Raw genomic sequence first — 27,554 nt, forward strand, 5'->3', positions numbered from 1 at the left:
TTTATTAATTATGTACAGAGCTGTAAACTTTTAAAAAATTGTGGACGTTCGGCATTTACAATAAAGTTCCTATTACAGAATAAAAAAGCATTCAAAAATATATATTGTTATTAAAATCACTATTTCTATATCTAAGAACATAAAATACCAGTTTGGTGTCCTCTGGTGGTGAGTGTTTCTTGTTGTAATCACAGGAACTGATGTGCAGTTTCCATCTGCTCCACTAGAGACAGAAGAGACTTCACTTTCAGATCATTGACAACATGAAAACACTTTCAGTTTCAGTTCAGATATTACAGATGACAGCTCTGTGACAGACTCTTCATATTACAAAACAAAAACACAATTATTTATTGCCTCTATGATGAATCTGTCAAATGTTTAAATGTAAGTGTTTACAGTATCACACTTACTGTACAGGAATAATTAAATGCTGTAGAAGTGAGCAGCTCGTATTGCTGACTTTAGACACAGACACCTTACAAACAGACAGCAGTGTTCTGCTGAAATCTCTCCTGCTTTCAGCTTCTGTCAGTATCTTGGATTATTTGAAGTAAACTGTTAAACTAAATTCAGAACATGAGAAATATTACCATAACACAATGTTGATATACAGTATAATATCTCAAATAAGTAAGAAATGCAAGAGATGAGAATAAAAAAAGGATGTTTCCTGCAGTGTTCTCGGATTTCATTTGTAATGTGATTCAAAATGTATTCCTGAATATGGAGAATTATTAACAACATGAACACTGGATCTCACATGATTAGTTTCCATGAGATATAAAGAAATGTTTTGAATATTCAGCTGCAGACTGATTTGCATATTTCTCAGCCTGGCTACTGTTACTGAGTTCTGTCTAAAGGAGAAGTGGTGAATCTCTAATATGAGCTAAATTGTGTCGTTTTCACACACAGTTCTCCCTCCGTTCAGTGTAGAAGCGTCAGCTTGAGCTCTGTCTTCAACTCTCTTCTCTGGTAAGACACTTACACACAACACACTCAAACTCACACTCACTCCTGTAGCTTTCAGATTCTGAAACGTTAAGGTTTAAAACATTTAAGATAAGAATGACCTGTTTTTTAAATCTTTAGCATTGTTCTGTATTCTCAGGTAAATACGTAAAAATAAAAAATCTGAAACTTTAATCTAGAAATAATGAGTTTATACGAAAACAGCTATGCATTCATACACAATAAAATATGTTTTTTCATTCTATCAATAAACAATTTCCCTCACACACCTGTAGATGATCGATAGGTGCATAGGATACACAATCTAAAACAGCTCCAACATTTTTTTCATTCTATAAAATGTCTTCATTTGTTGTTTCTTCTGTTGTAAGGTGAATGTAAATGATGGAAACATTGGTGACGTTCCTCCTCACTGGATCTCTGATACAAGGTCTCATTCTTAGATTATTCCTCTGTTTAACAAGATTAATTATTATTATGGAAGCACTTTCATGTGACCTTCATGAGATAAAGAGCAATAAGTTCTGCAGAAGTGTGTTCTGCTTGTATCCTCTGATCGTTTACTTCCTTCGATCTGTTTGTCTGTGTTTTAGGTGTTTTGTGTGGCTTTAATATCAATCTGCCGAATAAAGTAGAAGCTCTGAACGGATCCTGTGTTTTCATCCCCTGCACATTTGATATTGAACAACAATATGAAAAAGATCTCACTGACAGTGCAAAGAGAATGTGGTTTAAAGTTGGAAGAAGTATAGCTGTGTTTGACTCCAGCAGCCCCAACACTGGACTGTTAAAAGGAGAAATATTTGGCACTGCTCCACAGAAAAACTGCACCACACGCTTCGATAATGTTGATCAGAGTCATAATGGGTCATATTACTTCAGACTTGAAGCTAATGGTAGATTGCAATATAGCTACATAGGACCTAAATACTCTCAAGTTGAAATTGTCGTCTTAGGTGAGTGTCATATTGTTCATGCTGCTTCTATAGTGTGACTGGACATGAAAAAGAAATCTACTACTGTACAATATATACATTCCTCACTGGATACGATAATCAACATTATCCTGTAATATGTCTGTCTGTTTCAGGATCTCCCCCCAAACCTACACTGAGCATCTTTCCGGATCAGCAGATGATTGAGGGAAGTTCAGTGAGTCTGCGCTGCTCTACTAAGATCTTCTGTCCGTCTCGTCCACCATCTCTCACATGGAGCTCGTCTCTCATCGAGAGCGTCACAGGACGACAGTATCAGAGCCAAACTGAGCTCATCTCTGATCTGAACTTCACTGTTTCTCACCGTCATCACAGAGTCACTTTCACCTGCACTGCAACACACCAGATACAGAAGCAGAACACAACACAAGAGTCTCGTCTGCTACACGTTCAGTGTAAGACAGGAGTTACATCAATCTATTCGGACTTATCTATAGTTAATAATGTAAATCTAAGTAATCACCTGAATGATTTTCTCCTCCACTAGATGCTCCCAAAAACACATCTGTGAGGATAAATCCAGCTGGTTTAGTTCTGGAGGGTCGTTCAGTGACTCTGATCTGCAGCAGTGATGCAAACCCAGCAGTGAACTACACCTGGTACAGAGACACTGAGAGACCTCTGAATCCAGTTCAGACCGGACCAAACCTGACTATCAACAACACCGACCCGAGACACAGCGGAAGATACAACTGTACAGCTGAGAACAAACACGGCACACAGAACTCATCAGTGCTGCTGGACGTCCAGTGTGAGTGTTATGAGATTTTACTCATGCAAATATTCTAAATATTAAGAGTCAATTGTTTCACACAATGTAGCATTAACAACCTTTATACTGCATATAGTAGTTTGTAAAATATGACTATACAGTATATTTGTAACAAACAGACTGGCAACAGAGGATTAGTGGAAACTGGTATTTATTGCGATCGGCAAAGATAGACAGTGGGTGAGTAACAAATGGATGGGGATGGGGTGACCAGAGTAGCTGGTGAAGAGCACACACCTCAGCGAGTGGAGAGTAGTTTGAGGTACTTGAGAGAAGCAGCACTGGAGAGTAACTGGAGCCACAGGGAAGAGAAGGCAGATCACTTGGAGAGAAGGTAAACATGTGAGGTAAGTATTAACAGGACTCAACTCAATTCAACTCAACTTTTATTTTTAAAGCACTTTCAAAACCATTAGAATGGACCAAAGTGCTGTCCATAAGTAGGCTGACCAATAAAGTACATACAAACATTAATTACATTAAAACAAGACACAAGATAATCAAACAACAAATCACTCACAGTTCTCAGACCTAATCAAATGCCAAAGGCTTGATTAAATAAATAAGACTTCAATTCCTTTTTAAAAATATCCATGCCTGATGAGGTTTTTAGGGATAGAGGCAACACATTCCAAAGTGCAGGATCCGCAACAGAAAAAGCACGGTCTCCACTACGCCTCAAGCGAGACCGTGGGACGGTTAGGAGCATATTCAGAGAGGAGCGAAGGTGATGTTGAGACTGATAAGGAATTAACATGTCTTTTATGTACTCAGGAGCTTGATCTCATGTAGTGCTTTAAAAACAAACATCAACACCTTATATTGTATTCTGTATCTTACAGGTAGCCTGTGAAGGGATATCATTAAAGGTGTTATGTGATCCGGTTTTCTGGTATTTGTTAAAAATCTTGCTGCAGCATTCTGGACACACTGAAGATGAGTGACCAGTGATTCACTTCTGCCCAGATAAAGAGCATTACAATAGTCCAGTTTAGACAATTTTCTTAACTGAAAGAAAGATTATTTCATAACGCTGTTAACTTGACAATCAAAGCGTAAGTCAGAATCAAATAATTATCCAAGGTTCTTTACATAACTTTGCATATTGTTGGACAGTAGTCTATTATTTCCAGCCAGAGCATTCCCAAGCTCCTTGTTCCCAAACATAATAAACTCAGTATTGTCCTCATTTAATTGTAAAAAAATATTTTCTAGCGATCCCTTTACCTCAGTCAAGCACTTATAAAAATTAGTAAAAGATGCACAACTATCACACTCCAAAGGAAGATACAATTGTAAATCATCAGCGTACAAGTGATAGTTAATATTATGCTACTTAAAAATAGACCCCAGTGGAAACATTTACAGAGAGAACAGAGTTGGACCAAGGATTGATCCCTGAGGAACCCCCAAGAAATAGTAGCGGATGCAGAGACATAATTTCCAATTTTAACAGAACATGTCCTGTCATGCAAATAAGAGGAAAGCCAGTTAAGGGCTAAACCATTGATTCCTTCATAATCTCTAAGGCGGTCTATTAAAATTGCGTGATCTAAAGTATCAAAGGCTGGACTTAAATCTAACATCATTAAGACAACACTTTTCCCGGATTCAATACTTAAAGGCCATGTTGCAGGTTAACCACCACTTTAATGGGTACATAAATCACTCAAGATATGTATATCATTTTTAAAATCTATCAAAAATGGGCTTAAAGACCTATTTTTTAAGTTTTTGGTATTAACGTTTTTTTTACGCAACTTGGTGATGACGTCATGTTGGGGAGAAGGTAGCCTCAGCCTAGTATGATGCCGCGTTCCAGGCAACCCGTAACCCGTGTTTTTCCAACCTTAAACCCTTGAAAGTTCACTGGAACGGCAGTCAAACTCGTGACTTCCCACCCGTTAACTCGTGTCTCGTACTAGATGGATGTACTCCGAGTTCCGAGCTCACACAGCACGCAAAACAACGATGACAGCCCCTACGAATAATACTGCCTGCTGATGCAGTGTTTATGCAAGTAGTACACGTTGAAAAAACGATTTTAGGTCAATGCAACGTTGCAGTAAAATAAATAATCTAGTTACAATTCCTTGTGCTCAGAAAGTTTGGCGTAACTTGTCTGGAACAGTACAAAGTCGTTAGTAGTGCTATGAAATAGTGATTACGAGCTCAAAAACCTGCTTGGAACGCAGCATCAGAAATATAGCGACTGACTGGGATGAGGAAGAGGTGGCAAGAGCCAACATGTATGATGGCCCGCAGCCATGTAATTTCGATCGAGCCAGCCGTGAGAGGGAAAATGAGGAATTGCCAAGAACTGATGTCCGTCAAAGCCTGTAATGCATGGTCCGAGGAGAATGAAGGAGTTGGTGAAGTGTCCTGGTGAGTTGCTATCATTTAGCATCGCAGCAATGAGCACTGGAAATAGTTTACGAGCAGCAGTGCACAATAACGACACACACACACACACACACACACACACACATATATATATATATATATATATATATATATATATATATATATCATTTTATTTATTTTTTTACTGTCATTGAGTAGCACCGAGTGAAAAAAAATCAATCAAAAATCAAATTTCTTTTTATCTAGCGGCAGTGATCATGACGTTAGTTCAGATAAGTATCGGTAACCTTTGTCATAGTGTCGTAGTACTGGTAAACTTTGTCTTTGTCATCTAGAAATAGAAGGCATCATGCTAGCTATATGGACGTTTCTAAGCTTTTATCTCTTCCTCCGGTGAAAATGCTGTTGCAAACGTAGCCGCGTGTCTGTCGTCGCTGTGTTTGGCAGGTGCTTGTGTGGGCGATGCTGTCCCATGGAAACTGCGTTGGAAAGCTTGTGCTGTTGGGAAGTGAGTGCGTTTGGGTCGCTGTTGGTCGATATCTCTCTATCTATCTGTCTGTCTATCTATCTATATATGTAGTCTATTCATCTATATATATCTATGTATTTATCTATTTATCTATAATCTGCGCTATCTGAATACTCTCGTCTACTACTCATCTCTCTAGTCACTCTCAATGCTCTCAAGGTGGGCTTTGGTAAATTCTCTCCCCAACGTGACGTGATGCAATGCATTGTGGGGGAAAGGAGACCGCTGCAAGATAGTACGTACTTTTTCGTATTATATTCCGTTATGTGTTACCCAACAACATAAAATACAATGGATAACAGTTTAAATGTGTATTACCAACAAGCAAATTGCACAAATTCATAAAAGAATTAACCTTGCAACACGGCCTTTAACAAAATATAGTTTGTAACCTTCAATAATGCTGATTCTGTGCTATGCTTGGTCCTAAATCCAGACTGAAAAATATCCACTATGTTATTTACAATCAAGAAATCTGTAAGTTGATTATGGACAACTTTCTCTGAAATCGTATTCATAAAAGGCAATTTCGAAATAGGTCTGAAATTTTTTAACTCATGTGAATCCAAATTATGTTTTTTTTAAAACCGGCTCAATAACAGCAAGCTTAAACCCTGAAGGTACAGTTCCATGATATAAACTACTAATGATAATAAATAGTATATTAGGACATCTCCTGCCATGTTGGGCCACCAGAAGCGGTCTTTTAGCACGGAGAGAGTTGCGTCTGCCCCTGGGTGGCCAGTGCCTAGGGAGGTGTGAGTGACATGTATAAGCGGGGATGCTGTGTCCAAGGAACATATATGAGTCCGGGGGGACAGCCCGGCGGAACAGGAGGAGGGACTTCGGAGGCGATTGGTGGAGAGGTCCATTAAATTGGGCTGGCTATGAGTTGAGTCATGCTCATAGTCTCTGGCTCGTCTGTACTTTCTTCCGATGTGTGAATTCAGGAGAGAGCATCAGCCTTGGTGTTGCGAGGAACTGGTCGATAGGAGATAGTGAAGTGGAATCGGGTGAAAAATAGGGCCCATCATGTCTGGCGAGGGTTTAGACATTAAGCCTCTCGGAGGTATTGTAAATTCTTGTGGTCAGTAAATACAGTGAAGGGATGTACTGCTCTCTTGAGCCATTGTCGCCACTCCTCCAGAGCCAATTTGATGGCTAGTAGCTCCCGGTTTCTGATATCATAGTTTTTTCTCCGCTGGGCTGAGCTTCTGGGAGAAGACGGCACATGGATGGAGTCGGGGAGGGGTCCCCTGCCACTGTGATAGTACCACTCCAACTCCAGTGGTCGAGGCATCCACTTCCACCTCGAAAGGCCTGTTTGAGGGTTGTGAAGGCTTTGGTGGCAGCTGGAGTCCAGGACAGAGATTTGGGTTTGTTGCAGAAGGAGGTCTGTGATGGTACTGGTAATGGAGCTGTAATTTTGAATAAAATGGCGATATAAGTTAGCAGAACCTAAGAAACGTTGGAGTTCTTTTATGGTTGATGGGAGTGGCCAGGACTGGCCAAAGCTGAACTATTGATGATGTACCCCAGGAATTGAACGGATGGCTGGTGGAAGGTGCATTTCGCTGCCTGTAACTGGGTTAGGACTGCTACTTCTGTTCGGCCAGACTCCAGGAGTAGATGAGGATGTCATCTATGTAAACTATAACTCCCGGTACTCCCAGAGCACTTCATGCATGAAGTCCTGGAAGACTGAGGGGGCATTGACTAGGCCATAAAGCATCACCCTATACTCTTAGTGGCCAGCAGGGGTCCCAAATTCAGTCTTCCATTCATCACCTTCCCGGATACAGATGAGATTATATGCACTTCTGAGATCGAGTTTGGAGAATATTACTGCTCCTCTAAGTTGTTTGAGGGTGGCTGGGACGAGGGGAAGAGGATACTGGAATTTGACTGTGATTTGTCTTAGTGCTCGGTAGTCAATACAGGGTCGTAGGCCTCCATATTTTTTAGCCACGAAAAAGTTGGGAGCGGCAGGGGATGTAGATGGAACTATATAACCTTGTTTTAGGGCCTCTTCAATGTACTCCTCCATGGCCTTCTGTTCCGGAAGGGAGAGTGGATACATTTTCCCACGAGGCGCTGGCGCACCCGGAATCAGGTCTATGGCACAATCCCAAGGGCAGTGAGGAGGAAGTTGTGAGGCTTTGTGTGGGCAGAAGACGTCACTAAATTCACAGTAGCCAGGGGGAATTTCAACTGAACATTTGTCAACAGGACTTTCGATGGAGGTGGTGTTGATGGGTAGGACTTCTGAAGTTTTCATCGGCGGTGATGGTTTGTGAGGGAAACTACTGGATTTTGTTGTACCAGCCATGGATGACCGAGAATGATATATTTCGTTGATTCTTTTAGAACTAGGAAGGTAATGGACTCTACATGAAATAAGCCAACGGTTATTTGAACTGGACCCACAGTGTACCGAATAAGCCGGTGGTTAAGGGGTTTTCCGGTGATGGTGATCAATTGGTAGGTGGTTTCAGTTGAATTGGATGGTAACTTAACCTGTAGGCAGGGGCTCCCTGAGATAAAGTTCCCGGCTGACCCGGAGTCGAGGAGGGCGGTAACTGGAAGAGTGATGTTGTCAGCAGTAAGTTGTACAGTGGTGGTGAGTGGATTCATCTTAATAGGAGATGGTTTGATATAACTCACTGCTGGCCGTGGTGGGTGAAGAGGGCAAGCCAGGATGTGATGGTTCCCTGAGCCGCAGTAGAGACATAGTCCCTGGGTCAGCCGCCTCTGCCACTCAGTAGGTGCCAGACGATGGCTATCAGTTTGCATTGGTTCAGGGTCGGATTCTGGGGTTCGATCCTATGATACTGTGTGGGTGGCTGGGCTGGTGAGCATTCTTGAAGGCAGGTTTGAAGACGATTGGAACATCTGACAGTGAGCTGGATGAATCTTTCCAGACCACATGAATCATCGTAAGCACCAGGTGGAGGTGCAGCTTGGGATCCAGACCTTGACGGAAGGCTGTGAGGAGGGATGCCTCTTTCCACCCACTGGCCGCTGCTAGGGTTCTTAATTGCAAGGAATACTGGTGTATAGTCTTCTAGCCTTGTTTTAAAGTATATAATTGCTCACCCACGGATGAATCACCTTCGGTAGTGCCAAATACCTCCCGGAAGTGAGCGAGGAAATTTTCTAGGGATCGGGTTGCCGATCCATTTTGTCTCGGCCCAACACATAGTGGGACCTGTGAGAGATGAAATGATAAAGGTGATTTTTGGTTGTTCATTGGGGTATAATTGAGGTTGGGTCTCAATGGCTAGTGAACACTGGAGGAGAAACCTGTTGTAGTCCTCCGCCAATCCAGAGTATGGCGCTGGTCTGACTACCAGGCTAGAGTAGATGATGTTAGCCGTAGAAGAAGATACAGGATGTTGTGGTGGATGAGTCCTTGCCGAAGAAGATGGGGAGGCGGCGTGAGGTGTCAGTAACCGCCGCAGCGAATCCACCAGTTCCTGAAATGGATCGGGTTTGCTCATCCTCAGCCTTGAGGTCCGATCTTCTGAAACAAATGGACTGGCAACAGAGGATTAGTGGAAACTGGTATTTATTGCGATCGGCAAAGTTAGACAGTGAGTGAGTATTAAATGGATGGGGAATGAGAACCCTTGCAGTCTGGAAGTACACTTGCCGGATGGGGTAACCAGAGTAGAAAGTAAAGAGTACACACCTCAGTGATGGAGAGTAGTTTGAGGTACTTAAGAGAAGCAACACTGGAGAGTAACTGGAGCCACGGGGAAGAGAAGGCAGATCACTTGGAGAGAAGGTAAACACAAAAGGTTAATATTAACAGGAGTCAACTCTAGTAACTTTGCAGAGACTGTTCCGCTGATCAGTCACGAGATTGGACAAATGATGAACCGAGATGTGTGCTTGTATAGTGCTGGGGAGATTGGGGATTGAATAGTGAACAGGTGCAGGTGATTAATATTCAGGGGAGGGAGTTTGTGTGATGAGCCTGACCGACTTATGACAATATTGTGCCTGCCTACATTTTTTTTCCTATTCTATTAGATGCACCTAAAAACACATCGGTGAGGATAAATCCAGCTGGTATAGTTCTGGAGGGTCGTTCAGTGACTCTGATCTGCAGCAGTGATGCAAACCCAGCAGTAAACTACACCTGGTACAGAGACACTGAGAGACCTCTGAATCCAGTTCAGACCGGGCCAAACCTGACCATCAACAACACCAACCTGACACACAGCGGACGATACTACTGTACAGCTGAGAACAAACACGGCACACAGAACTCATCAGTGCAGCTGGACGTCCAGTGTGAGTGTTATGAGTCTTTACTCGTGCAAATATTCTAAATATTTAGAGTCAAATGTTTCACACAATGTAGCATTACCAACCTTTATACTGCATATAATAGATTGTAAAATATGACTATATATTTTGCCTGTCTACATATTTCCCCTATGCTTTTAGATGCTCCTAAAAACACATCGGTGAGGATAAACCCAGCTGGTTTAGTTCTGGAGGGTCGTTCAGTGACTCTGATCTGCAGAAGTGATGCAAACCCAGCAGTGAACTACACCTGGTACAGAGACACTGAGAGACCTCTGAATCCAGTTCAGACCGGACCAAACCTGACCATCAACAACACCGACCCGACACACAGCGGACGATACTACTGTACAGCTGAGAACAAACACGGCACACAGAACTCATCAGTGCTGCTGGACGTCCAGTGTGAGTGTTATGAGTCTTTACTCGTGCAAATATTTTAAATATTTAGAGTCAATTGTTTCACACAGTGTAGCATTACCAACCTTTATACTGCAAATAACAGATTGTAAAATATGACTTTATATTGTGCTGGCCTTCTTTTTTTTTCTATTCTCTTAGATGCACCTAAAAACACATCTGTGAGGATAAATCCAGCTGGTTTAGTTCTGGAGGGTCGTTCAGTGACTCTGAACTGCAGCAGTGATGCAAACCCAGCAGTGAACTACACCTGGTACAGAGAGACAGGGTCTCAGTTTCAGCTCCTCCAGACTGGATATAATCACACCTACATTGTGACAAACCCTACACACGGAGCATGGTATGGCTGTAAAGCTCAAAACCAGCATGGCCACTGCAATGCTGCAATTCAGCTGGATGTTCAGTGTGAGTAAAAACACAGACCGCAAATTAATTTAATCTTATAAATTTAATCTGATTCCTGATAACAAATACTGTGAATATAGAACAATAACAGTCATCTGTGCAGACTGTGAAAATGAAAAAAGAAAAGCTATGAAATGGTTGTAGCACTGTGACAAACATCTTCATTTACAGAAAATGCATCTGAGAAGAGAGAAAGGGATTTATTTCCCCTTTTGTAAATGATACAATGAACATGTTAAAGTTACACTATTTTGAAATGCAAGGTTTCGATATAAAACTGCACTTAAACCAGTGAAATCTATCAGCAGCTCTTTTATAAAGGCGATGCAGTGATCAAACACTCAGGGTACGACTCAGTCTTATTTTCTGTGGCATCCGACAGCATTAGATGCAGCACATCTAATGGGTGAATTATATAAATTAAGGACTTTTTATAACCGAGTACTACTGTAGTCAGAATAGTCAAATGAGTTCTTCAGCACAATAATGGCACTTTCACCAGTGTGGTGTTTTGTAGACAGAACTAACCGTAGCTTAATAATTGTGGCCTGTTCCTCTTTTCTACTTTAGCAAATTTTTTAGCTTGAGGGTATGTTTTTTTCTTCTGTTTTTGTCATGAACACATTTGTATTCATCATCAGTGAAATAATCTTAAACTGACGGAAATAACCCTGACTTAAAAACTTTGGCTTGTTCCTCTTTTCTACTTTAGCAATTCAATTCAATTCAATTCAATTCAATTCAATTCAAGTTTATTTGTATAGCGCTTTTTACAATTCAAATCATTACAAAGCAACTTTACAGAAAATTACATTTGTACAATATTTAGTAGTAGCTTATAAGTGGTGACTGTCAGTTTGTGCACGTATGACAGGTTTTTCAGAGAAATCAATACAAGACGTAGTCAGCCAGACGATGCACATTATTAACAGTAATTATTATATGATGCAGTCACACTTGTAGCAATATTTGTTAGTTCTGTTTGTTGATTCAGGGTTAGCATCATCTGGGGTCCTCTGAGGGTCAGCATCAAAAACAGAGAGAGTGTGTCTGAACCCCGAACATTATCAGGAAGGCTATTCCAGAGTTTGGGAGCCAAATGTGAAAAACCTCTACCTCCTTTAGTGGACTTTGCTATCCTAGGAACTACCAAAAGTCCAGCGTTTTGTGACCTTAGGGAGTGTGAGGGATTGGCTAGTTACAGTAGGTACGCTGGAGCTAAACCATTAAGGGCCTTATAGGTAAGTAATGATAATTTGTAACTGATATGGAACTTAATAGGTAGCCAGTGCAGAGACTCTACAATTGGGGTAATATGATCATATTTTCTTGACCTGGTAAGGACTCTTGCTGCATTTTGGACTACTTGTAGCTTGTTTATTGAAGAAACTATATACTTAAGCAAATCATTAAGGTTATATATATATTTTTTTTTTTTTTTTGTCATCAACACATTTGTAATCCATCCACAGAGAACCAAACTTAAATTTACAGAATAAATGTTAATATAGCAACTTACTGAAATACTAAAATGTTATTTGTTGTTTCCTTGTAATATACTGACAACCACCATAAAAAACTGAATTATAAATTAAATTAAGTAACATGACTTGTATTTTTCCACTTCTAAAAACTGTGTATTTAACTGTATTTTACTGTAAAATCACATGAAATGTGATTTATTATTTTTCACAGTAAGAGAACTTGCTGTTAACATGTTTTACACTGTAGAGACCATCAAGATCTTCTGTATCATAACGATTATATTTTCTCTTTCAGTTGCACCCAATATCTCCATCTCTTGCAGTCGAAGCAGTGTAACGGAGTGTGTGTGTGAGGCTCATGGGAATCCCTGTCCTACACTAGAGTGGCGTCTGTCTGGACGTGTGCTCACTAACTCTACAGAAACCTCCATCAGTGAGGAGACGTTAGGAAGCACAGGAGTGAAGAGCGTCCTGAACACCCATCAGTCGCTCACAGACACGGACGTCCTGCAGTGTTTCAGCACAAACAAATACAGCAGCACCAGCACCAGCCAACAGTTTCAGGACGTCCTACCGCCACAAGACACACGTGAGGAACACAACAACATCTTCATCTGATCAACAAGAAAGATCACAGATGATATCTTTATCCATATGAAAAAGATGTCGCTTAATTGTACTGAAAAACTACTTGAGATAATAAATTATTAATGACACTTTTAAAAGTTCAATATATTATAATGGCAATGTCACATCTGAGATGTCCTGAACTATGAAAGACCAACCTCTGAGCAACAAAACACTGTTTTTTAGGTTTCCATCATCAGTCGGTGCTGCTCGGAGCTGCTGTCGGAGCCTCAGTGATGATGATCGCGTGCTTCGTGATGATCTGCTATGAACGGTGGGAATAATCACAAACCTGGTGTAATATATGATGAGATAAAGGCAAACCATATATATATATATATATACACACACATACATAACAGATATTTTTTCAGCTATTATGGTAAATGTTTTCTAAAGTATAAAGCATCAAACAGTTATTATACTAAAAAAAAATACTTTTTAAAACAAATAAATCTTAACTGAAATAAAATTCTAATAATTATAAGTAAACACCAATATTAGTAATTTTGTTTATTTTTTGTTGTATTGCTATTTAGCACATTTAAAATATTTTCATTTAAACCTAAATGAATAGTTCAACCAAAAATGACATTTTTTTGACTCTCAAAGCCATGATTCCCATTCACTTTCATTATATGACTGACAGACTGCATTGGTTTGAGTTTAAAATCTTGGTTTATGTTCTACTGAAGAAACAAAGTCACCTACATCTTGGATGCCCTGGGGGTAAGCAGATAAACATCAGATGTACATTTTTGGGTGAACTAACCCTTTAAACTAAGTGAAATTGCTGCTTGAGAAATTTGCTGAAATCAAATATAGACTTCAGACTTCAAAACACTTTTTTTAAAAAGTTTTGGTTTTAGTTTTAGTTAATAATAATCCTGGATCACACATCGCTCTAATGAGACTTCACCTGCTTTTAGCTTCATCAAAAGGAGGAATTGTGTTTGTGTTTGTGTTGTGAGTTTACCGTATATAGAAGTATTTTAATTGTATTTTTTTTGATGATCTGAAAATATGTTTTTCAGAAGAAAGAAAGAAAAACCTTCAGAAATCAGACAAGATGACACATCTGGACTCATTCTGACTCAAACAGTGAGTTATTCATTCTCAAAGACATTACAGACAGTCGTTCAGCAGATCTTCATTCATTTTGCCGTTTCTTCTCCATCAGGCCGTTTCTCTGGATAATGACAGTGAGTCTGTTTACACCAATAAAGGCATGCTGTCATCCACCGCACCGAGTGCACCTGAATCTCTTCATTATTCCTCCATTTACTTCACAAACGCTGACCCGCCGTCAGGAGAGATCATGGGCCTTGCCTCGCTGACCAGTGAATACGCTGCGGTCCGACACTGTCCTGCACGAGACACAGACACAGAGAACAACGCCTCAACATCTGAGACAGAGCCCAAAAAACCAGACATGACAGCAAAGATCACAGACACGTCCTCACCGGCATCAGAAGACGTGATTTATGAAAACACGAGCCATCGCTACAGACAGAAGGAAGAGCTGGTCAGTGCAGATGATGCTGAAAAACAAGACTGAACCAAAACCTTTGAATCTTTGAGCACCAATTTAAGAGATCCTTCATCTAAAAATAACAATTACAAACCTACAGAACTTTCTTTCATCTGTGGAACATAAAGGAAGATATTTTAAGTGTTTATTCCTCATCATTTTAACAGGATAGATTGCCCAAACAGGCAAATTTACTGTTAATGTACTCATCCTCAGGAAATTAACGATGAAGTTTACTTTATTCATCAGTAGAATAGTAAAGAATTTTCTTGGCGATTCATAAAATGCAAATCAGCAGCTACAGTCACTCTGAAAGGCAAAAAAAGCAAAAAAGTTATTATGAAGCGAAACGATCTGAAGAAGAAGCTGAACATTATTTACATTACATTACATTTGCATTTATTCAATTAGCAGACTCCTTTATCCAAAGCGGCTATTATTTACAGCAGTATCACCTGTAATCCAGTCCTGCATGGTTTATTTTTTAATATGTATTTTATTATACACCTATCACTTTCATTTCCTATTCAAATATATTTATTTTTATTGCAATTTTTTCCTTTAATTTTTTTCATTATTTTTAATTAGACATTTTGTTTTAAGACATGTACTTTAGCTTTATTAAAATGTTCTGAAAAAGGAATAGCCTACAATCTCTAATAATAATAATAATAGTTGAATAAGTATTTAAATGATACACCAAGATAAAAACTAAACTGAAACTGATATAAAAGCAGGCGTGAGGAACTCTCAGTCTGATGTGTGTGGAAGAAAAGTGTTTTATTTAATTGTTTGATTAAATGACTTACAGATTGTGTTGCTTCCAATTGTACTCCCAGAGTCATCAGACTTCCTTCGAAAAACTCTCTGCATTTTTTATAGACAACAGATGAGGGGAAAAAGAGAAATCTGGGATAAAATTGACAGGTTTTGAGGTTTGTGAATGACATTGTGCCTATAGTTCTGTATAGTTTAGGGTGACCATATCATAGTGTTTAAGAAAAGAGGAAAGTAGGGGGCGGGGTTTGTGGGCGGGGCTTCTTCTAACAGTTCAGGTAGCATGTTTTTTTGTTTGTTTTCTCATTTAGATTTTATAAAAAAGAAAAACAAAACAAGTAGAAAGAATAGAAAAATAATAATTAATTCCAGTGCTAGAGAGTCATTTTTAAATAAAAATAAAACAAGTCAAAAGAACAGAAATAATAGATAATGCAAGTGTTATTATTTACAATAAACGGTCATTTTTTACAATAAATAAAAAGAAAAGAAGTAGAAATAATAGAGAAAGAATAGAGAATGCTATTGTTGGAGGCTCTTCTTTCTTTATAAATAAAACAAGTAGTTAGAAATAGAAAAGGTAATACAAATGTTAAAGGGAAGTTTTAGAATAACTTCCCTCTAACTATTAGAATATAGAGTGATAGGGTCAAATGAAGAGGACAGAGCTCACCCAGCAACTACAACTTCTACGAGCTCCCACTGCGCTGCTCACACCACCCTTTCCTCCCACACCACTGGAGACCCCCTCCCAGCCTGAACCACTCCTCCCCATTCCGGAGACCTACTCGGGTGAGCCGAATTTTCGTAGAGCTTTCTTAACACGATGCGATATGCATTTCTCTCTTCAACTTGGGACCTTCTACAATTAACAAGCAAAGTTGGCGTTTGTGTGGACCCTGCTCACTGGGAGGGTGGCATTATAGGGAACGGCGATGTGGGAGAATCAAGATCCATGCTGCGCCTCGTTCCAGACACTCTCCGCCGAGATGAGACGGGTCTTTGATCGGGTCGTCGCTGGGAGAGAGGTGGCTAGGATGCTAGCTGAATTACATCAGGGAGACAGATCCATCTCAGACTTTTCCATCGAGTTCCGCACCCTAGCGGGACATGTTCCTGCATGGACTGGCTGACCGCATCCAGAAAGAGATCTATGCCCTGGACCTTCCGACCTCACTCAATGGGCTCATTGAATTGGCACTGAGGGTAGATGCACGGCTGACATGAGTGGATCAACGGAACCTACCCAATTCCACAGCGAAAGCCCAGACAGACGTTCAAGTCAGCGGCGGAGACACGGCCAGCCCCTCTTACGATCACGAGCCCATGAAGGTAGGGCGAGCTCGGCTTTCCTGGGAGGAGAAGGAGAGACGGAGGTCCCTGGGTCTGTGCTTCTACTGCGGGGGGACCGGTCATCACGCCTACATCTGTCCAGTAAAAGGCCAAGCCCGGTAGTAAGTATGAGGCTACTATCGGGTGGGATCTCCGCCGAGAAGACCTCATCATCATCTACACTCCTCCCGGTAAGACTAAGATGGTCAGCACAGATTCACGATTGTCAAGCACTTCTGGACTCCGGGGCTGAAGGTAATTTCATGGACAAAGCACTACACGCACCACATCACGGTTCATGCCCTCGATGGACAGAGACTACCGGTCATCTCTCACATCACTGAAAACATCACCCTCATCACATCAGGCAACCACTCAGAAACCATCTCCTACTACATCCTTGACTCTCCTCTCGCACCCATAGTACTCGGTCACCCCTGCCTCCTCCTGCACAACCCCAAACTAGACTGGAAATTAAATTCCATTCTGGCCTGGAGTAACAATTGTCATGAGTCTTGTCTAGTGTCTGCTTGTCCATCTGTTTCAATGTCTGTGTTTCAGGAGGAGGCAGTGGATTTATCTAACGTGCCCCGTGGAGTACCTCCACCTGAAGGAAGTGTTCAGTAAGTCTCGTGCTGCTTCTCTCCCTCCGCATCGTCCCTATGACTGTGCCATATATTTACTGTCAGGTAAGTAAAATAAAGGCAAATTATATTCACTTTCTGTCCCAGAAAGGGAGGCTAGGGAGAAATATATTTCTGATTCTCTAGCTTTGAAGTTCATCTGCCCTTCCTCTTCTCCAGCAGGGTCAGGGTTCTTTTTTGTGGAGAAGAAAGATGGATCGCTGTGACCTTGTATCGATTACCAGGGACTGAACAACATCACGATAAAGAATACTTACCCTTTGCCGTTGATGTCTTCAGCCTTCGAGAGGTTGCCGGGAGCATAGATTTTCAACAAAATTGGACTTACGTAATGCTTATCATTTGGTCCGCATCAGGGAGGGGGATGAATGGAAGACCGGAAGAATTGGAAGAATTTTAACATCCCCAGGGGGCACTTTGAATACTTGGTCATGCCCTTTGGGCTGTCCAACTCCCCAGCTGTCTTTCAGGCAATCGTCAACGACGTGCTGCGAGATATGGTTGATCAATTCATATACGTCTACCTGGACGACATATTGATTTTTTCCTCTTCTCTCCAGGAACATGTGCAGCACGTTCGACGAGTGCTTCAGAGGTTGCTAGAGAATGGGCTTTTTGTCAAGACGGAGAAATGCGAGTTTCATGCACAGTCTGTTCTGTTTCTTGGGTATATTGTGTCGACTGAGGGAATATGCATGGATCCCAAGAAGGTTAAGGCTGTGGTAGAGTGGCCAAGTCCAGATTCCCGTAAGGCCCTACAGAGGTTTCTGGGGTTCGCCAACTTCTACTGGCATTTTATTCGCAACTTAAGCCAATTAGCCGCACCTCTGACTGCCTTGACCTCCCCCAAAACTACGTTCAGGTGGTCAGACACAGCCGAGGCTGTGTTTGCCAAACTGAAGAGCTGCTTTGTTTCAGCCCCTATCCTGATCACCCCTGATCCATCACGTCAGTTTGTGGTGGAGGTCGATGCATCGGAGGTGGGGGTAGGGGCTGTGTTATCACAACATTCTCAGACGACAAGGTGCACCCATGCGCATTTTTCTCTTATCGATTATCCCCTGCCGAAAGCAATTATGATATTGGTAACCGAGAATTGTTGGCAGTCAAGATGGCATTGGAGGAATGGTGCTACTGGTTAGACGGCTCAGGGGCTCCTTTTATAGTATGGACTGACCAATATAGTATGATAGAATATATTAGTACTGCCAAAAGGTTGAACTCCTGGGCAGGCTCGGTGGGCACTTTTTTTCGGACGTTTTGACTTTACTCTCTCGTACCGCCCGGGTTCCATGAACATCAAACCCGATTCTTTGTCATGTATTTTTGACCATTCCGAACGCCCATCTACTCCTGAGTGTATTTTACCTGAGACATTAGTGGTCTCCACACTCACATGGCCTTAGAAGGGGTAACGCCTCCACCCGGGTGCCCACCGAATCGATTATTTGTGCCGGAGGGATTACGGTCCAACGTCATCCAGTGGGGGCATTGCTCTAATGTGGCTTTTCATCCAGAAGTTAACCGTACTAAATTCTTAGTCAAGCAACGATTCTGGTGGCCACTTATGGCTCGTGACATTCACAGTTTTGTTTTGGCTTGCTCTGTTTGTGCCACTGGTAAGACTTCCAATCGACCCCCTGATGGGTTACTTCAACCGCTGCCGGTCCCTTCGAGACCCTGGTCCCACAACGCACTAGATTTTATTCCCAAGGTAAGGGCGTCCTTAGGAGGAGGGGGTACTGTCACGGTTCATGAATGTACTGTCTCCTGCTCGTCTCATGTTACGTCATGTTGATTGTTTCATGTGGGTGTTACCACTGATCATCTGATCAGCGGCACCTGCAGCTCATTCCACCAGCCTACTTAATGCCCTGTCTCCCGTCTCTTGTTTGTCAGATCATTGTTCAAGGTCCTCCTTGCTACTTGTCTGTGTTCCACCAGCTCTGCTTCATTGTGTCTTGTCCCTGCTCGGTCGCTTTTTGATTACCAGTCATCATCGCGGATTCCTCACCACCACCACCACCACCACCAGCACACTCAATCACCTCCTCACCTGTCTGTGCTGCCATTGAGGTCCCTGCATCACCCACCATCATCCAGCCTGACTTTACTCATCTTAATAAATACCAATTACTCGCAACTGCTTCCTGTCCTTACTTTCAGCCATGATACTGTGGTCCAGGGTCACAAATATCTGATTTTGTAAGATGTGCTTTCTTTACACAGAGTGTGTGTGAGGCAAAATCGAAAGTGAAAGTAAACAGCGCAAATATCAAAAACATTTAAATACACGACATCCTGAGCAGTTCCTGATGCGCCCAAATAATAAAATATTAGAATGTTTAAAGGAATTGACACGATAGCAATGGTCAGAGAAAACAGCAGAATCCTGGACATTTTGGCGATGAAGAAATACCCGCCTGACGCAATTTTGTACGTCCAAAAAGAGGACATGTCTGGGGAAAAGAGGACGTTACTGTTACTGAGTTCTAAAGGAGAAGTGATGAATCTCTAATATGAGCTAAATTGTGTCGTTTTCACACACAGTTCTCCCTCCGTTCAGTGTAGAAGCGTCAGCTTGAGCTCTGTCTTCAACTCTCTTCTCTGGTAAGACATTTACACACAACACACTCAAACTCACACTTACTCCTGTAGCTTTCAGATTCTGAAACGTTAAGATTTAAAACATTTAAGATAAGAATGACCTGTTTTTAAAATCTTTAGAAAGTGTTCTGTATTCTCATGTAAATAATAAATTCTGAAACTTAAATCTAGAAATAATGAGTTTATACCAAAACAGCTATAAATTCACACACAATAAAATATTATTTTCATCGTTTCAATCAACAATGTCCCTCACACACCTGTAGATGATCGATAGGTGCATAGGATAAACAATCTAAAACAGCTCCAACATTTTTTTTCATTCTATAAAATGTCTTCATTTGTTGTTTCTTCTGCTGTAAGGTGAATGTAAATGATGGAAACATTGGTGACGTTCCTCCTCACTGGATCTCTGATACAAGGTCTCATTCTTAGATTATTCCTCTGTTTAACAAGATTAATTATTATTATGAAATCACTTTCATGTAACCTTCATGAGATAAAGAGCAATAAGTTCTGCAGAAGTGTGTTCTGCTTGTATCCTCTGATCGTTTACTTCCTTCGATCTGTTTGTCTTTGTTTTAGGTGTTTTGTGTGGCTTTAATATCAATCTGCCGAATAAAGTAGAAGCTCTGCAAGGATCCTGTGTTTTCATCCCCTGCACATTTGATATTGATCAACAATATGAAGCTGACCTCACTGACAGTGCAAAGAGAATGTGGTTTAAAGTTGGAAGAAGTACCGCTGTGTTTGACTCCAGCAGCCCCAACACTGGACGGTTAAAAGGAGAAATATTTGGCACTGCTACACAGAAAAACTGCACCACACGATTCGATAATATTGATCAGAGTCATAAAGGGTCATATTACTTCAGAATCGAAACCAATACAGCATTGAAATATAACTACAAAGGACCTACATACTCTCAAGTTGAAATTGTCGTCTTAGGTGAGTGTCATATTGTTCATGCTGCTTCTATAGTGTGACTGGACATGGGAAAGAAATCTACTACTTGTACAATTTATACCTTCGTCACTGGATATGATAATCAACATTATCTTGTAATATCTTTGTCTATGTTTCAGGATCTCCCCCCAAACCTACACTGAGCATCTTTCCGGATCAGGAGGAGGTGATTGAGGGAAGTTCAGTGAGTCTGCGCTGCTCTACTAAGATCTTCTGTCCGTCTCGTCCACCATCTCTCACATGGAGCTCGTCTCTCATCGAGAGCGTCACAGGACGACAGTATCAGAGCCAAACTGAGCTCATCTCTGATCTGAACTTCACTGTTTCTCACCGTCATCACAGAGTCACTTTCACCTGCACTGCAACACACCAGATACAGAAGCAGATCACAACACAGCGCTCCCGTCTGCTACGCGTTCAGTGTAAGACAGGAAGAATATCAATCTGTGCTGAATGATCATCTATAATTAATACTGTAAATCATAAAGTAATCACTTGAAAGATTTTATCCTCCACTAGATGCTCCTAAAAACACATCTGTGAGGATAAATCCAGCTGGATTAGTTCTGGAGGGTCGTTCAGTGACTCTGATCTGCAGCAGTGATGCAAACCCAGCAGTGAACTACACCTGGTACAGAGACACTGAGAGACCTCTGAATCCAGTTCAGACCGGACCAAACCTGACCATCAACAACCCCGACCCGACACACAGCGGACGATACTACTGTACAGCTGAGAACAAACAAGGCACACAGAACTCATCAGTGCTGCTGGACGTCCAGTGTTAGTTTTACGAGTCTTTACTCATGCAAATTCTCTAAATATTTAGAGTCGACTGTTTCACACAATGTAGCATTAATAACCTTTATACTGCATATAATAGATTGTAAAATATGACTATATATTTTGCCTGTCTACATTTTTTCTGTTCTTTTAGATGCTCCTAAAAACACATCTGTGAGGATAAATCCAGCTGGTTTAGTTCTGGAGGGTCGTTCAGTGACTCTGATCTGCAGCAGTGATGCAAACCCAGCAGTGAACTACACCTGGTACAGAGAGACAGGGTCTCAGTTTCAGCTCCTCCAGACTGGATATAATCACACCTACATTGTGACAAACCCAACACACGGAGCATGGTATGGCTGTAAAGCTCAAAACCAGCATGGCCTCTGCAATGCTACAATTCAGCTGGATGTTCAGTGTGAGTAAAAACACAGACCGCAAATTAATTTAATTTATTAAACTTGATTCTTGAACTTGTGCACAGACTGTGAAAACAAAAAAAAGAAAAGCTGTGAAATGGCTGTAGCACTGTGACAAACATCTTCATTTACAGAAAATGCATCTGGGAAGAAAGAAGGAGATTTAGTTCTCTTTTTGTAAATGATTTTGTTACAGAGCAATAGTTAAATGTACTACAGCATTTTGAAATGCAAGGTTTTTATATAAATCTTTTTTGAAACTGCACTTAAACCAGTGAAATTACAAGAAACAGTCAGCAGCTCTTCTATAAAGGCAATGCAGTGATCAAACACTCGGGGTATGAGTTGATCTTATTTTCTGTGGCAACCGACAGCATTAGATGCTGCACATTGAAGGGATATTTCACCCAAACAATTAAAATCACCAAATGATTTTCTCACCCTCGAACTATCCTAGGTTTATATGACTTTTTTCTTTCAGACGAATAAAATCAGAGTCTAATCAGACTTCCAATCTTTATAATGGCAGTGAATGGGTGTTATTTTTCAATATTCCAAAAGGAGTCCAATTAAGTGCATCCATCCATCATAGAAAGTGCCTCACACAGATCCAGGGGGTGAATAAAAGCCTCCTGTAGTGAAGTGATGTGTTTTTGTAAGAAAAATCTAAATTGAAAAAATGTTATACACAGTAATCTCTAGTTTCTGCTAACTGTCGTAAGCACATTCACAATAACACCATTCCAGTGGATGACGTAGGACATAAGTGTAAGGTTTCTTTTTAGGTTAATTATATCAATTAAAGACTTTTTATAACCGAGTACTACTGTAGTCAGAATAGTCAAATGAGTTCTTCAGCACAATAATGGCACTTTCACCAGTGTGGTGTTTTGTAGACAGAACTAACCGTAGCTTAATAACTGTGGCCTGTTCCTCTTTTCTACTTTAGTACATTTTTAGCTTGAGGGTATGTTTTTTTCTTCTGTTTTTGTCATGAAAACATTTGTATTCATCATCAGTGAACTAAACTTAAATTGACGGAACTAACCCTGACTTAATAACTGTGGCTTGTTCCTCTTTTCTACTTTAGCAAACCATTAACTCAAGGTTATGTTTTTTGTTTATTTTTGTCATGAACACATTCGTAATCCATCTACAGAGAACCAAACTTAAATTTACAGAATAAATATTTAAATATGCCAACTTACTGAAATACTAAAATATATTTAGTTGTTTCCTTATAATATACTGACAACCACCATAAAACACTGAATTATAAATTAAATAAAATGTAATAAAATAAGATGAATTGTATTTTTCCACTTCAAAAAACTGTATATTTAACAGTAATTTACTTTAAAATTACATTAAATGTCCTGTTTGATTTATTATTTTTCACAGTAAGGGACTTACTGTGTTTTTAACATGATATTTTTAATGTTTTTTCATTCAAATTCTGAACATGTTTTACACTGTAGAGACCATCAAGATCTCCTGTATCATAGCAATTATTATCTCTTTCAGTTGCACCCAATATCTCCATCTCTTGCAGTCGAAGCAGTGTAACGGAGTGTGTGTGTGAGGCTCATGGGAATCCCTGTCCTACACTAGAGTGGCGTCTGTCTGGACGTGTGATCACTAACTCTACAGAAACCTCCATCAGTGAGGAGACGTTAGGAAGCACAGGAGTGAAGAGCGTCCTGAACATCCATCAGTCCCTCACAGACACGGACGTCCTGCAGTGTTTCAGCACAAACAAATACAGCAGCGCCAGCGCCAGCCAACAGTTTCGGTTCGTCCCACCGCTACAAGACACACGTGAGAAACACAACAACATCTTCATCTGATCAACAAGAAAGAAAACAATTTATATCTTCATCCATGTGAAAAATATGTAGCTTAATTGTACAAAAAAACACTTGAGATAATAAATTATTAATGACACTTTTAAAAGTTCAATATATTATAATGCCAATGTCACATCTGAGATCTCCTGAACTATGAAAGACCAACCTCTGAGCAACAAAACACTGTTTTGCAGGTTTCCATCATCCGTCGGTGCTGATCGGAGCTGCTGTCGGAGCCTCAGTGATGATGATCGCTTGCTTCGTGACTCTCTGCTACGAACGGTGGGAATAATCACAAACCTGGTGTAATATATGATGAGATAAAGGCATATATATATATATATATATATATATATATATATTATATATATATATATATATATATATTAGTGGTGGGCATAGATTAATTTTTTTAATCAAGATTAATCTCACTGTGATCTTGAAATTAATCTAGATTAATCAGAATATGTGTGTTACCCAAATAAAATTGACAAACTATTTTTTTCCTCAATGTTTACTTTCACTTAAGAAATAACTGACAGTTTTTCAAGCATAATTTCCAAAGTGGATATTTTGACATATTTTGTATGTATTTGTCGGCACAAGAGCAAAAATAAGCAAATTCGATGTTCAAGTGTTTTGAGACGCCTTTCTCTTCGCAGAAGAGAGCTCGGTTCAGTGTCACTGTCCGTGATACGCGGCTTTCGATCTCTCTCCAAACCGAACCGAACACAGCGCGCGAGTTACTTTGTTCAGCTTTCCACGTCTTGTGTTTGGATGCTAGGCAGTGGCGTAAAAACATGTGAAAAAGATAAGCTTTAGTGACGATGCCAGGCAGTGGCCTGTCAACTGTCCTGAGCATCTTTTTAGGCTGACCTCAGCCAGTCGGTTATATAAAATATCAAGGTGAAATTCATCATAGCTCGCCTAGACCCAGCTCCCAACCCAACTTTGAGAAAAGATTAACGGCAATATTAATTTTATCGCGCAATAAGAGTCTCGCGTTAACGCAGCACGTTAACGCCGATAACGGCCCACCACATATATATATGTATATATATATATATATATATATACACGTTGCAGATATTTTTTTCAGCTATTATGGTAAATGTTTTCTAAAGGATAAAGCATGAAACAGTTATTATAATAAAAATACTTTTTAAAACAAATAAATCTTAATAAAATAATTATACTAATAGTTATAAGCACTGACAAATTGAACTAAAATAAATAAAAAACTAATTTAAACTAATAAAGATTATAAAAACACAACAAATTACCAGAACTAAAGTGAAATAGTATAGGATAAAATAATATTTTTTTTGTAATTTTGTGTATATTAAGTTCTATTGATATTTAGTGTCTCATGAGTTTCTATTTCAAATCTGAAGGAGATACCATGAAAAATGAGATTCCTTCAAATATTTTTCTGAGACTATGTCTAGTCCCCCCACCCCCCAAATATATATAAAAAAGTATTTACCAACTGTAAAAGGGATACTTTATCCAAAAATGAAAATTTTATGTTTGTCTGTTTACCCCCAGGGCATCCAAGATGTAGGTGACTTTGTTTCTTTAGTAAAACACAAACCAAGATTTTTAACTCAAACCATTGCAGTCTGTCAGTCATATAATGGAAATAGATGGGAATCACGGCTTTGAGAGTAAAAAAAAAAAAAAAAACATGCACAAACACAGCCAAATTGAACACTGCAGCTTGTGACGATACATTGATGAGTAAAGCCACAAAACGATCAGTCTGTGCAGGAAACTGAACAGTATTTATATCGTCACAATATCCAAACTGTCCTTGGCACGTTCTCAGCAACCAGGGCTTGATGTGTCTTCTTCTTCTTCTTGCTTTATGGTGGATCGCAGTCTTATACATGTATTACTGCCACCTATCTGTCAAATGGACCATTGACACTCTATCTACAATCTCAATTACGTGTGTCAATGGTCCATTTGACAGATAGCTGGCAGTAATACATTGTCATACAAAAGACCTGCAAAGTGAAGAAAATAAAATAGATTAAATAAAATAGATTACTTTCCTGCAAAGTTCTTTTTAAAAGAACTCTGACTGGATTCATCTGAAAGAAGAAAGTCATATACTACTAGGATGTTTCGGGGGTGAGTAAAACACAGCCTAATTTTAATTTTTGGGTGTACTAACCCTTTAAAATAAGTAAAATTGTTGTTTCAGAAACTTGCTGAAATCAAATACAGACTTTGGACTTTAGAAATGGTTTTGGTTGTAGTTTAAGTTAACTATAATAATCCTCTAACATTAATTGTTCCGATGAGACTGATGAGGATTTGTAATACTTACTGAGATTATATTAGAAGCATACTTTTTTTGATAATATGAAAACATGTTTTTCAGAAGAAGGAAAGAAAAACCTTCAGAAACCAGACAAGACACATCTGGACTCATTCTGACTCAAACAGTGAGTTATTCATTCTCAGAGACATTACAGTCAGTCATTCAGCAGATCTTCACTCATTTTGCTGTTTCTTCTCCATCAGGCCGTTTCTCTGGATAATGACAGTGAGTCTGTTTACACCAATAAAGGCATGCTGTCATCCACCGCACCGAGTGCACCTGAATCTCTTCATTATTCCTCCATTTACTTCACAAACGCTGACCCGCCGTCAGGAGAGATCATGGGCCTGTCCTCGCTGACCAGTGAATACGCTGCGGTCCGACACTGTCCTGCAGGAGACACAGACACAGAGAACAACACCTCAACATCTGAGACAGAGCCCAAAAAACCAGACATGACAGCAAAGATCACAGACACGTCCTCACCGGCATCAGAAGACGTGATTTATGAAAACACGAGCCATCGCTACAGACAGAAGGAAGCACTGGTCAGCGCAGATGATGCTGAAAAACCAGACTGAACCAAAACCTTTGAATCTTTGAGCAACAATTTAAGAGATCCTTCATCTAAAAATAACAATTACAAACCTACAGAACTTTCTTTCATCTGTGGAACATAAAGGAAGATATTTTAAGTGTTTATTCCTCATCGTTTTAACAGGAAATCGATAGATCGCCCTAAAAGGAAAATTTACTGTTAATGTACTCACCCTCAGGACGTAAACGATGAAAATTACTTTATTCTTCAGTAGAATAGTAAAGAATTTTCTTGGCAATTCATAAAATGCAAATCAGCATCTACAGTCACTCTGAAAGGCAAAAAAAAAGCAAAAAAGTTATTATGAAGCAAAACGATCTGAAGAAGCTGAACATTATTTACAACAGTATCACCTGTAATCCAGTCCTGCATGGTTTATTTTTTAATATGTATTTTACTATACACCTATCACTTTTATTTCCTGAAAAAGGAATAGCCTACAATCTCTAATAATAATAATAATAATAATAATAATAATAATAATAATAATAATAATTGAATAAGTCTATTTAAATGATACACCAAGATAAAAACTAAACTGAAACTAATATAAAAGCAGGCGTGAGGAACTCTCAGTCTGATGTGGTGTGGAAGAAAAGTGTTTTATTTAATTGTTTGATTAAATGACTTACAGATTGTGTTGCTTCCAATTCCACTCCCAGAGTCATCAGACTTCCTTCGAAAAACTCTCTGTGTCTATAATAGACAACACATGGGGGGGCGAGGGGGGTGGTTTAGGGAAAAAAATGGACAGATTTTGAGCTTTGTGAATAACATTGTAACTATAGTTCTGTATAGTTTAGGGTGACCATATCATAGTGTTTCAAAAAGAGGAA

General features: G+C 39.9%; 2 protein-coding genes and 1 long non-coding RNA gene across 3 annotated transcripts; all 3 read left to right on the forward strand.

Moving 5' to 3' along the window:
• Positions 1–855: 855 nt before the first annotated feature.
• LOC113090435 (uncharacterized) lies at positions 856–1,886 on the forward strand. The gene is made up of 3 exons (XR_003287085.1): positions 856–978; positions 1,347–1,405; positions 1,569–1,886. It is a non-coding gene; the product is annotated as an uncharacterized LOC113090435 (long non-coding RNA).
• A 193-nt stretch (positions 1,887–2,079) lies between these two features.
• On the forward strand, positions 2,080–14,741 carry LOC113090434 (sialic acid-binding Ig-like lectin 11). The gene is made up of 7 exons (XM_026256259.1): positions 2,080–2,365; positions 10,091–10,354; positions 10,511–10,774; positions 12,554–12,847; positions 13,072–13,159; positions 13,920–13,986; positions 14,066–14,741. Exons 1-7 carry the CDS (start codon positions 2,110–2,112, stop codon positions 14,441–14,443), a joined length of 1,611 nt encoding a protein of 536 aa, XP_026112044.1. The 5' UTR covers positions 2,080–2,109; the 3' UTR covers positions 14,444–14,741.
• On the forward strand, positions 14,382–27,231 carry LOC113090433 (myelin-associated glycoprotein-like). The gene is made up of 11 exons (XM_026256258.1): positions 14,382–14,410; positions 19,720–19,779; positions 20,140–20,198; positions 20,362–20,724; positions 20,862–21,164; positions 21,262–21,525; positions 21,680–21,943; positions 23,469–23,762; positions 23,986–24,073; positions 26,181–26,244; positions 26,324–27,231. Exons 3-11 carry the CDS (start codon positions 20,150–20,152, stop codon positions 26,699–26,701), a joined length of 2,067 nt encoding a protein of 688 aa, XP_026112043.1. The 5' UTR covers positions 14,382–14,410; positions 19,720–19,779; positions 20,140–20,149; the 3' UTR covers positions 26,702–27,231.
• The last annotated feature ends 323 nt before the right edge of the window (positions 27,232–27,554 follow it).

This window comes from Carassius auratus, unplaced genomic scaffold (assembly GCF_003368295.1).
Source record: "Carassius auratus strain Wakin unplaced genomic scaffold, ASM336829v1 scaf_tig00055136, whole genome shotgun sequence".
Taxonomy (NCBI): domain Eukaryota; kingdom Metazoa; phylum Chordata; class Actinopteri; order Cypriniformes; family Cyprinidae; genus Carassius; species Carassius auratus.

Coding starts and splice junctions, on each gene's coding strand:
- LOC113090434 (XM_026256259.1), top strand. CDS start 2,110: ATGATTGAGGGAAGTTCAGTGAGTCTGCGCTGCTCTACTAAGATCTTC. Junction 10,775..12,553: donor AATTCAGCTGGATGTTCAGT/GTGAGTAAAAAC, acceptor TTTCTCTTTCAG/TTGCACCCAATATCTCCATC. Junction 12,848..13,071: donor CCTACCGCCACAAGACACAC/GTGAGGAACACA, acceptor ACTGTTTTTTAG/GTTTCCATCATCAGTCGGTG.
- LOC113090433 (XM_026256258.1), top strand. CDS start 20,150: ATGATGGAAACATTGGTGACGTTCCTCCTCACTGGATCTCTGATACAA. Junction 20,199..20,361: donor CACTGGATCTCTGATACAAG/GTCTCATTCTTA, acceptor TCTTTGTTTTAG/GTGTTTTGTGTGGCTTTAAT. Junction 26,245..26,323: donor GACTCATTCTGACTCAAACA/GTGAGTTATTCA, acceptor CTTCTCCATCAG/GCCGTTTCTCTGGATAATGA.